This window comes from Periophthalmus magnuspinnatus, chromosome 10 (genome assembly GCF_009829125.3).
Source record: "Periophthalmus magnuspinnatus isolate fPerMag1 chromosome 10, fPerMag1.2.pri, whole genome shotgun sequence".
Classification (NCBI taxonomy): domain Eukaryota; kingdom Metazoa; phylum Chordata; class Actinopteri; order Gobiiformes; family Gobiidae; genus Periophthalmus; species Periophthalmus magnuspinnatus.
Window position 1 is genome coordinate 15,231,484 of NC_047135.1, and position 12,041 is coordinate 15,243,524.

Below are 12,041 nucleotides of genomic sequence, written 5' to 3' on the forward strand. Positions count from 1 at the left end.
CCAGGTCTGAACCAAGTCTAACCCAGCACTGTACTGTGACTAAACAAGGTCTATAACAACTCATCCACTCATGGTTTTCAGCCAAAGTTTATTCTCATATGTACAGATGCTATTAAAACTCTTTTTACATTATGTACATGGATCAAATTAATATCTCCAACAGCTGAAACTGAAACAAACTAAAAAAATAATAATTGTTTTATTATTTCAAAAACTCAAATTCCCCACAAAAGTGCAAGCGAAGTCTCAAATATTCCATAGAAATTAGATCCTATTTCAGCATGGCACTGGGGTCCAGGGGCCAAATGGAGAAATAAATACAAATCGTCAATGACTTTGTGACTTTTTTAGTCCTGGTTTACTCCTGGCTATACAAGGTCTAAACCAGGACTAAACCAGGTCTAAACCAGGACTAAACCAGGTCTAGACCCAAACTACAGCAGGCTTAACGCAGGTCTAAAAGCGGACTAAACCAGGACTAAACCAGGACTAAACCAGGACTGATTTGGGTCCAGGTTGGGACTAAACCAAGACTAAAGCAGGATTGCAGGAAGCTTTGGAAGTTCCAGTAAATAATTTAGCATTAATCCATACTGAATTAGTGCTAAACCAGGACTAAATCAGAAATGAAGCAGAGCAATTTAACCATAACGTAGACCCCCTATTTAGACTTTATAGAGTGCTGGATCTTTAGTCCTGGTTTAGTCCTGGATCATTTTGCAGTCTTTCTTTAGCCCCGTAAAGAGATGGCCCAGTCCTGCTTTAGTTCTGCTTTAAACCTGATTTAATCCTTAATCATTTTGCAGAAGCTTAACTTTTGTTTTGGCGACAACATTTGACAAACCAAAATCACACTCTAGGTTTTTCTGTCCATCAGAGTCTCCTCAAGTGACATAAGAGTCATGTGATGCGGTCATGTAATCCGACCTCAAGGGGTCATGTGATCGGGGAAGAATCATGTGATCAGTGCTCAGCCCTCAGAAGGGGGAGCAGGGGAAGCTGGCGTCTCTAGTTTCCTCAATCTTCTTCGTCTGAGCTCGGCAGCGTTGGGCTCTCCATCCTCTCCCTGATCGACATCGTCGGATCTGTCTCTGCTCTCACTCTCTGAGGCTGAGGTGGAGTCTGCGGGCTGAGAGAGGGCAGTGGCACCACCTACAGAGTCCGCTGGGAATGACAGAAGAACAGATTAACTGACACATCTCATACCTCTCATTTTAGACCCCTTTTTCCAGTTCCACCAAATAAGTGTTGTTTGTTTGCCTGACTTTGCTTTACCTTATAAATTTTTTGCTACCTTACCGTGGATTAAAACAAAAAATGTTCTTTAGCCTAAACATTTCAAGAGCGTACATAAACTAATGCTTAAAAAGCATTTTTTAAGACAACAGCTGGATTTTGAGCTGAGATAAAGTTTATAATCTGCCACAAATTCCAACCTGTAGGTGCCCTGTCAGCCGAACAAGAGCAGTTTGTGATTATATTGTGCTGTATGAGAAAAATCCTTTCTGGGCAGGAGGGATATTTTCGCTGTAGTACCAATGAGTGGCCACTAATCCAACTTGAAACAGCTATAATCTAGCAATACCCTATCCAGTTATTTTAATAGATTCGTGATTTATATATACAGTTTATGGGTTTTCCTAAACTGCAATTAGTTACTCACCGGCTATAGCACCCTCTGCTGGTCCAGCCTCTGAACCTGCAGTTGTTCTAGATGTGTCACTTTCTGTCGTGTTAGCTCCAGTAGAGCTAGCTCCGGTAGCATTAGCTACATCTGTTCGAGGAGGACTGTGAGCAGCAGAGCAAAGACAGAAAAAGTTACATTTCTACTGTTAACATGATGCTCAGGAAATTCTGTTAAAAGCCCTGTACCCGATTTTTCCCTTGTATTTAAGCAAAATTTGTCCTGTAAATATATTTTATAAGCAGCTCTTGAGATCAAAATAAGTTTTATATCCAATTATCAGAAAGTAAGCATTAGCCTGCTAGTTGTTGTAAGCTTTGCCATGATGGCAAAACTCCGCTTTTCACAACTTTCAGAGACCAAAGCACTTATAAATATATTAATAATTATTCACTGTGACAAGGTAAGTGAGTAATAACATTGGACCACAGCAAACCGTTTAAAATGAACTAGTTCTGTTTTTCATGTTTTTAAGAAAGTAAAAATCAGGTAGACTTTATTCATATTTGTGGAGCACTGACGTGAGCGTGGCCACCGTGCTGAGGTAGTGGTGAATGTTCAACATGGCAGCATCCAATAGAGTGTGGATGTTCTGCAGACACTGAAGCCGGGCCTCGAGGCCCCTCCTTCCTTCGGCCTCCAAGTCCTGTAGCTCCTGATCTGAGAGAGAGGAGAGAGAGGGAGGGGCAGGGGGCATGGAGGAGACTGGAGAGGGAGGGGAAGAGAAGGAGAGTTGAGATCTGTGCTCTCAATTGGATTTAAAGAGGCAATATTATGACAACAACAACATAGCCAGACTTGTGTTTTTTAATTCACACATGATAAAACACACAAATCATGCATATTTAAGCTGTGTTCTTCTCTCAAACTGAAAAAACTTTGTTCTGTCATGTGATAATACATACTGTGTTTTTAAACATACACCTTCACTAGAATAATTTTGATTATTTCAGCCCAGAAATTGCCAATCTCAACTGAATAAAAGGTAAAAGGTAGCTGTTAACTTGAAAATGACTGCTCCATGACATCACACGGTGAAATAGGGCATGCTGAGCTTTGGAAATGTAGACAGATTAATAAAGGATTACTAAAACATGTGAATGAAATAAAACACAATTTTAGGTATGTTTTTGAGGAGGTTAAAAGCATTAAAACACGGCTTAGAGCTCACAAGAGTCAATTTTGTGTAATATGAGACCTATGGGACAAAACACTGATCATAGATTTAATAAACATTAGACAGTCTAATGTAATATAATGAGTATAGTAGTAGAATAGTATTGTATGTGACATGTCTTACCAAACGGAGGCGGAGGGGGTACGGGCAGCCAGGGTGCGGAGGGGAAAGGAGGAGGAGGGAAAGAGAAGGGGAACCCAGGGAGAGAGGAGCCTGGAGGAGGAGCACCAGGAGCAGGGGCAGAGTCTGAAAAGGGAGCAGTGCTGGAGGCTGTGGAGAGAGACAGAGGTTAAATGGAACGGATTAGCTTTAAATTGAAATACACCACACACATCACACATCACATTTGATGCTTTAAAACAAAATAAATGTAAGAGCCATATCATAGAAATAAATACTGTTTTACTCAAAATAATATTTCATAAAAAGAGATTAATTTTCATTTTAGGTTAGAAGCATTTAAACAAAAAGTACTAAAAGTTAAATGGTTAAAACTGAAATTCATGATATAATATTCTGGTAAAATGTCTTGTATCAGGAGCGGTGGCACACATTCTTTTAGAAATACAAGTGACGTGATCATGCTTTGAGTTGAGTTACAGTGGGTACAAGAGCACGCAGATCTTCTACCAGTTACTGTTGATTGACTTTTCTTCAGTAGATGTATTTAAAATGGATAACGTCTCCTGTTTTGTAGAATCAAACACCTCTAGCTCAAGCTTTGCATTTGAGGACAGATGTTGCAAAAACATTCTGCCTTTCCAATTCTGGGCATCTGAGGCAGAAATGTTGGACTAGCCTACATGCACACCCCCACAGACTTTGCATCTAAACCTAACACCCCTGACACCACAGTCTGAACACTGCAAAACCCTCTCCTGATACAGGTGTGGGAGAATTGTACCTGCGCCCTGTGAGCCCTCAGAGGTGCCTGGAGCAGCATCAGCACCAGGGGGCACTGCAGCAGGAGCAGGAGGGGGCACCGGAGGAAAAGGACCCCAGAACGGGAACACTCCAGGCGGGAACGCGGGCATCATTCCAGGACCCACTGTAGAAGAGAGAAGAGACAAGAGAGAAGAGATGAGAGGAAGAAAGCGAGAGGGAGAAAGAGAGAGAAAGAAAGAGAAAGAGGGAGGGGAGAGAGACAAAGGGGAGAGAAATAAGACATTCAATACAACAGAAGGATACAGTGTGTTGAAGATAACTGAACTGAGTCTTGCCCAAGGACATTCTAGAATTGAACTGTAGACCTTTGGTAGTTACGAGTCTAGTAAAAGAGAGCTGACCATTGTTGTTGGCAGGAGCAGGAGCATTGACAGGTGCAGGGGCGTTGGCAGGTGCAGCGGGAGCAGCGGCAGGAGCAGGTTGAGGGTTCGACGCACGGAGCACATCCATCCGACAGGTGGGACAAGTTTGCTGCCTCTGGAACCAAGAGCGCAGGCAGCTGTGGCGAGAGAGACAAGAGTGATCCTCTGCTCCATCTGACTCTCTGCCCCTCTCCTCTGCACTCTCTGCAGTAGTATTATAGTAGTATTAGCAGTAGTATTTTTACCTGGAGTGGAATATGTGGTTACAGGGCAGTTTCTTGGCTCCTGTCACCATTTCTTCTCTGCAGATGATACAAACGTTGTCAGAGGTCTGGAGGTCTTCAGGAGTGGCATCTGGATACCTGCTCACACATCAACAGGTGAAAGAGTGATTGAGCTGTGCAAGTAATCACATTTTAAACCAAACTTATGTCAGTTAAAGCATGTGGTTGGAGTACACACGAGACGGAGGAAGATGTTTGACAATTTTTTTTGGAAATGGTAATGAGTGTGTATAAATTATCTTCAGGAAATTAATATTAAAAGGCAATTTTATTTAGATTTTAGTAAGGCAAAAATAAAATCAAATATCCCTTTTTTTTTATATTGCCCAACCAAGGAGAATATACAGTTTTAGTAGCAATAGCAATAGTGGTAGTAGTAGTAGTAGTAGTAGTAGCAGCTGTAGCTGTAGCTACTGACATGTCACGATAACACATTCTGAAGAGCAATATATTCTTGAAATAAATAACAACAATAAACGATAATACTGAAACCAAGTCATAAAGCAGAATTATGTAAAAAAAAATTAAATGGACAAAACTGTAAAAAAAACTATGAACTGCAATAAATACATAACAGAATACAACACTTAAGCAGTTGGTTTGTACCTATAATGAGTCATAGAAGATCATAATTCGACCTTCTACAGCGCAAATCTCATCGTGGAACAAAAAATGTACCACGTTTTTGTCACTAGGTCACCACGATAAATATAGACCCCCAAAATATTGTTCATCTGTCACGTGTTGTCAATATAGTAATTATCATGACAGGCCTTGTAGCAATAGTAGCTGTAGAAGCAGCTGTACTAGTAGTAGCTGTAGCAGTAGTATTAACATGACTCACAGTGTATTCATGTTACGAATGGCTCTTCGGGACATGATGGCGTCTGTCACCGCTTTTTTAAACTGTCTGAAATTTTAAAAGAAATACAGTAAAGTCACATTAAAACACACATTCACAGAGGAATTAAACATTTATCAGAACAAATCCCAGTATGTCATTATTTGGAATGGTTTACCTCATAGACAGATACATAGGTCTGATGGCGAACAGAGGGAACGTGTGAACTTTGATCATGATCGTCATAAATGCGATGTACAGGAGAACCTTTATAAACCCTGAAATCAGACAGGGATTAGACCAGGTTCAGTCCAAGTCCTGGTCCTGGATAAGCACTGGTTTAGTCCAGTCTTGGTTTAGTCCCAGTTCCTTTCTCACCTGTGAACAGTTCTGTGTATAACATATAAACAGCCTTATTGTCCCAGGGGTTTTCACTCTGGAGGTCAACTGAGTGCAACACGTATTTGATGAACGTCGTCAGAACCATAGTCAAGAGAATCGCGTACTGTAAAAATGAACATTAGATACATTTAAAATCACATCAATGAGACTCAGAAAGATAGTTCAATGTTATTAACGCTATTAATAATTATTATAGTGGTCAAGTCAGTACTATTTATTTTTAGTTACCGAAATGTTTGTTTCAGTCGTTCTTTGGAACCAGAGCATGGCTTTTACCAAGTTTAAATCAGATTATTGAAATATTTGAAACAGAATTATCAATGACTCTTTACAAATTCTTTATGGACCTTGCCAATAAATTAAATTAAATTACAAAAAAACAACAACTACAGCTTCTGCTGCTGCTGTTACTCTTTACCAAATACTGTGCAATTCCTGGTTAAATAGATGTCAATAAAATCTACTTATATTGTATTTAAAAATGGGGTAAGAGCCAAACCTCGAATCCAAAGACGAGCTGAACTGAAGCTCCTCTGGTGATGATGCTGTGACAGGCGTGATTCACAAACAGGAAGTCCAGAACGGCTAGCAGAGCCATTAGAGCTAAAGTAAACAATAAACAATTGATATTAAAGAAAAAGTAAACAAAAAAGCATACAGGTGAAAAAGAGACAGAGGACACAAGTGAAAAGACACACAACAGTGCATCAGAGCTGAAGGAATATACAAATGATTTACACACAAAAAAATAAAGCAGTTTTTTTTTGTTAGAAGTGAAAATCAGACCAGGTGCACATATTGGTAAAAGGTACTTCCAGTGAAGAATCCTGATGTCAGGAATGTGTTAGGATATTGAGGAATGAAGTTGGACTGCAGCCAACAGCTTCAAGTGATCTCTGTTGTAGTTTGAACACTTCAGGGAGCTTTCAGTTTACTCTTATAAACATATTCCTCGATCCAGTGTTCTTATTCATCGTCATTCCTTCAGGATGACTTGAAATAGAAAAGGAAATTTAAGAAAACTCACATAAAACCCTCATGTGAAAGAGCCAGGAGATGTTGGGACTCCGCTCCATCTGAAAAATAGGACCAAAAAAAAAAAAAAAAAAGGTTCATTCTGGGGACTAAAAATCTAAAAATGTCAAATCTACTAAATGTTAGGTATGACAGGTATAGAGAGAGTTTAACTAGAAATGTTTAGTGCACTTCTTTTTATAACACCTAAGCAAAAGGTACGTTTTGGGGCAGGGAATACAAATTGCTGAGTGTGGGGTTTGTGAAGCTGATCATTGGCCTATATTTTGGGCTTGTCCAAAGATAAAACCATTTTCCACACAATAGCAATCAATATATTTCACGTTAACATACCATTCCTGTTTTTTTACTTTACTTTTTAGGCCATTTTAATAATCAGCAACATTAAAAAAAACCCATCTCTTTACTATGTTGACTGCTAAAAAGGTAATCACAAAAAGATGACTCCTCCTTGATCCTCCCACAATATCAGAATGAAAAAAAAACGGTAAACAACATGTGTAATGGAAGCAATTACTTTCTCTACTTTGTCTAAAAAAAATGGCTTTCATTAAATAATGAGGGTCAGATACATAAAGCCTTTGCAACCAGATTTTGAGGCTGTAAAGGCATAACTAAACTTGGGCAGTTTAAATTTTTCTTTCCCTTTCCTTTTTGTGGATTTTTAAAATTTGTGTTTTACTGTTTTTATTTCTTGTGGGTCGACATTTTCTCTCTCTCACTACCTGTATAAAGTTCTGTTTACAAGTATATATTGGTGAAAAAAATGCATGATGCAATTTTTTGAAAATAAATCCTGTATCTCTAAAACACTATCGGAAAATAAAGAATTACAAAAAAGCACAGATTAACAGAGCAATGCCCTCAATTTAGCATCATGTTGATGACATCAGCTGCAACAATACAGTAGCAATTTATGTATAATTCTATGTTAAATACAAAAAAATTCCATTCAAAAACCTGAGACAATTTATGCGAAAGTAATGCATTTTTTCTCATAGTTTATACATCCATGAAAAAAAATGTAAGTGCATATGAGGTTGTGATGATTCACGAATTTCTTAAACATTGGTGGCATAGTACCTGTTGTAAATATAAATTATAGATTTGGACCAATCAAAAAGCAATTTGCAAAGAAAAGTAAAAAAAAAAAAAAATGTATTGAAAAATACAAGCAGTAAAGACTTGTACGCCAATGTTTTGGATATAATTCTCCCTAGTGTGATGTCATCAATATGTTTACAATTTACTCGCACACATTTTTTTCTAAATATGATCTCAACAAAATAAATGTGTTTTCTTCTCGTTTACTGACAAATAATCATTTCTGTGCACATCAGAGGAGTTTTGGTGCAGTGTACAGCATGGTTACAAGGTAACAGTTATGGAATTCCCAGATGAGGTCATGATTTCCAACCAGGAGATTGGAAATTTGAAACCAAAACAAAATTACCAAACTGGGATTTTTTTTAGTAAAGTCCTAAATACAATGAGCTTAACTGTGTTTAACCAAAATGAGGAGTCCAACCTTTCATAGGCACTAAGATACTAAGATAAGATACTAAAATACTGCCTTGTGTAAATTCGAAAGGCTTTGGCTCTTGTTTACAGTGAGATTGCAAGGTAACAAAAGTGGAATTACAAACCAGGCAGTGAAATTATAAACTTGGGCCAAATTTGTCACACTAGAAAAATTAACTAGGAAATTTTTTTTTTTTTTTTTTGTAAAATCTTAAAATGCAATTGTGTTAACTAAAATTTTATGAAACGTGTAGTGTAAACTTTAAAAAAAATTTTGCAGTGTAAAATGAGACTCACAAAGTCAACGCGGTCCTCAGCAAGCCAATGGAAGCACTTCAGGAACAGGAGCAGAGTGAAGAGAGCCACAAACCGAGGAGAGAAATCATCTCTGAAAACTGTGAAGGCCAAACACGTCTCTGTGACTGCGTACCATGACCGCTCAATCAGGTGCTAAAGAGATATAACAACAATATACAGGATTGAGCCGGGGCCTGAGCCGGGGCCTGAGCCGGGGCCTGAGCCGGGGCCTGAGCCGGGGCCTGAGCCGGGGCCTGAGCCGGGGCCTGAGCCACGGCCTGAGCCACGGCCTGAGCCACGGCCTGAGCCACGGCCTGAGCCACGGCCTGAGCCACGGCCTGACTGCTTGCAGCTAGATTTAGAGTGGATTTTGGCACGATTTTACCTCCATTTCAGCCGCTCGGAGCTGCCCGAAGAAAACTTTCCTCATGAACTTCCCCAAAAGAAAGACCAAGACAAAGGCTTGGATGTACAGCACCTGGAGCAGAAGGATCAGGTCAGAATTCTATGGCGGAATTTGTGAAATGTCATATTGACCATGAACCAGGTCAACAAATCAGTAATATCTCTGTAATTACCGGGCTTATCCACATGAAACTAAAACTGGCACAAAGTTCAATGTATTCTCTGTCTGTATATATAATCAAATGCAATTTTTATATATATATTTTTTTTACAATAGCCTGAAAAAGTGGCACCTTTGCAATTTTGTTTCAAAGTAAAATCTCCCATAGTTATAGGCTCCTACTCCATCTGAAATTACATCATCAAATTCTATGATCACAGCCTATTCATGGATTTCAGCTTTCGGTTATATGCAACGTTTTGAGGACTTAATATTTATTCATTGATACGGTAATAATTTCTCACCATTCTGAAAATAAAAGTGCCACCAAATGTTTTAGTTTTAATCCAACGTCAACAGTGTCTCAGCTCTAAACCAGGGCTGCACCGAGACACACCCAGTTTCATCTCATAACTAATTATGGTTGATTTAAATGTTGTCACCTTTTTTGTCTACATGTTTCAGGATAAAACTAGTTTCCATTGAATAGTCAACCTCCTGCCCATCTTACTGAAATCTAAAAATTAAACTGTGGAAAATCTGTGTGGAAAACCAGGACAAAAAAAACTAAACTAAACCAGGACTAAAACAAGACTAAAACCCAGTCTAGAACCCAGACGGTAAAGGTGTGTTGACACTTGCACACAGACCACATCAAAATTGGGACTAAATCGGAACAAAATTCAGAACTAATCCTGAACTAGACCATTACTAAACCAGGATTAGAAGGGGACCAAACAAACCAGGATCCAAAAAATGTGAACACAGTCTAAAAACCAGGGCTAAGCCAAGTCTAAAACCCTGTCAGAAAAACCAAGACTAAAAAGAAAATAAACCCTAAAGGACCAAAACCCAAACTTAAAACAAGGACTTGAAAAAACAGGACTTAGGCACGACGGCTTAGGAAAAAGCGCGACGGCTTGGGAAAAAGCGCGGCGACTTGGGAAAAAGCGCGGCGACTTGGGAAAAAGCGCGGCGACTTGGGAAAAAGCGCGGCGACTTGGGAAAAAGCGCGGCGACTTGGGAAAAAGCGCGGCGACTTGGGAAAAAGCGCGGCGACTTGGGAAAAAGCGCGGCGACTTGGGAAAAAGCGCGGCGACTTGGGAAAAAGCGCGGCGACTTGGGAAAAAGCGCGGCGACTTGGGAAAAAGCGCGGCGACTTGGGAAAAAGCGCGGCGACTTGGGAAAAAGCGCGGCGACTTGGGAAAAAGCGCGGCGACTTGGGAAAAAGCGCGGCGACTTGGGAAAAAGCGCGGCGACTTGGGAAAAAGCGCGACGACTTGGGAAAAAGCGCGACGACTTGGGAAAAAGCGCGACGACTTGGGAAAAAGCACGACGACTTGGGAAAAAGCACGACGACTTAGAAAGATTTTTAAAAAGCAGGACTAAACAAGGACTTACGGCCATGCTGGGGCTGCTCTTGGTAAGGTACACCACAGTAGGGTAGAACTGCTGTTTGAGGAGGTACGCATGAGCCACCACAGCCGCGGTCAGGGCCAGACTGGAGGCAGTGACCAGCGCCGCTCGCACCATCTTGCAGACGACTAACTGGGACCGGTCCAAAATAATGAAACTGTACCAAAATCAACAGTGTCTGCTCCAAAATCACTGGAAATCAGCCAAATCTGCACCAAAACGCCACCAAAATCTGCACTGAAACGTCACCAAAACTTGCACCTAAAACAAGAGAGGAACAGAGGGACAAGCATGAGTGATCAGGCAGAACATGCAAAACTGTTTTTAAAAATGTGTCAGATATTAACCACTAGTAAAAATTTTTTTGAAGATTTTCATTTTTTAAAAAGTCAAATGGGGTAAAAGTGGACTTAAAACAGGTCTGAACAAAGACTAAACAGGTTTATTAATACTAATAGTTAAAGAAATCAGTTATCAAGTCTAAATTAGGAATAAACCAGGACTAAACCAGGTTTAACTGGAGTCCTTTTATAAAACACAGGAGCTGAAACTTTTGCACAATAGTGCATAGAGAATGATACATGATTAATCACACATAATTTCATGTCTTGAACAAATCTTGAGTAAATAAATAGACTAAATTCAAACGGTTAGTTGTACTTGAAAATAGTAAAAGCATTCATTGCAAAGTTGTAACGTAAATGTAGCTATCACTTCATGCACTGACCTTAGATAAAACACAATATTAAATTATTTTAAACAACAACAGAACGAATGTATCTTCTACCACAGCTGTCAGACATTGTTATGGAACTGTTAACGTGTTTTGGCACATTTCTATCTTCAAGTTGGAGCATTTATGGTAAAATAATGCAGCCATTTCATATCATTTTATTAACATGATTTATTTCAATTAACGTAGCTAAACTTGCATTTTTTTTCAGACTCACAATAAGCACTCAATCATGTCTACCCTTTTGTTTTCCCCACCTTCATACTTTAACTTTCTTTATCCTACTGTAATGTGTACTTTGTTTAAGAATCAATTGAAACTTTGTAAACACGGAAAGTACCTGATCTAAACTGTCAAAGAGGCTAGCTCATAATTAGCCGATGCTAGCTGGTGTATGCTAACCAGTTTTTTAGACTTACCGTCACAATATTACACAGAATTCCTCTTTTTACGTTGCATTAAAACATGGAAGAGCTTGCAAACTCTCTTCAAATCCCTCTCCTTCGCTTCATTTTACAGATTTCGCGTCTCCTGTGAAATTTACGCTTTTATGCCCCGGTTTGCAACGGCGACGTGTTTATCTTTGGCTTGTTCCTTCGGCCACATCACATCCGGTTTTACGGTAACAATGCGCAACCACAATCACACTAAACAGATTAAAGAACGCCCTTTTAGTCAAAATAAACGAGGTGGGGTTTTGGATTAAAGATATGATGATAAGATAAATCTTTTACAAGAAATGTTATACATTTAATGGTAAAAGCCGTGTTGTCATGGGA

General features: G+C 39.5%; 1 protein-coding gene across 1 annotated transcript; it reads right to left on the minus strand.

Moving 5' to 3' along the window:
- Positions 1–68: 68 nt before the first annotated feature.
- On the minus strand, positions 69–11,871 carry syvn1 (synovial apoptosis inhibitor 1, synoviolin). Its single transcript, XM_033974636.2, has 16 exons — positions 11,682–11,871; positions 10,515–10,790; positions 8,934–9,026; positions 8,549–8,701; positions 6,723–6,771; positions 6,195–6,298; positions 5,672–5,798; positions 5,472–5,571; positions 5,297–5,362; positions 4,414–4,530; positions 4,148–4,305; positions 3,766–3,909; positions 2,985–3,131; positions 2,206–2,389; positions 1,664–1,788; positions 69–1,164 (listed from the first exon to the last, which is right to left on the minus strand). The coding sequence occupies exons 2-16, from the start codon at positions 10,644–10,646 to the stop codon at positions 971–973; spliced, it is 1,893 nt and encodes a 630-aa protein (XP_033830527.1). The 5' UTR covers positions 10,647–10,790; positions 11,682–11,871; the 3' UTR covers positions 69–970.
- Positions 11,872–12,041: the final 170 nt, after the last annotated feature.

Excerpts from the sequence above, each read along its gene's own strand:
- syvn1 (XM_033974636.2), bottom strand. The coding sequence starts at position 10,646 with ATGGTGCGAGCGGCGCTGGTCACTGCCTCCAGTCTGGCCCTGACCGCG. Across the intron at positions 6,299-6,722 it reads CTTTCACATGAGGGTTTTAT|CTCTAATGGCTCTGCTAGCC; the intron begins GTGAGTTTTCTT and ends TGTTTACTTTAG. Across the intron at positions 5,572-5,671 it reads ATACACAGAACTGTTCACAG|GGTTTATAAAGGTTCTCCTG; the intron begins GTGAGAAAGGAA and ends GTCTGATTTCAG.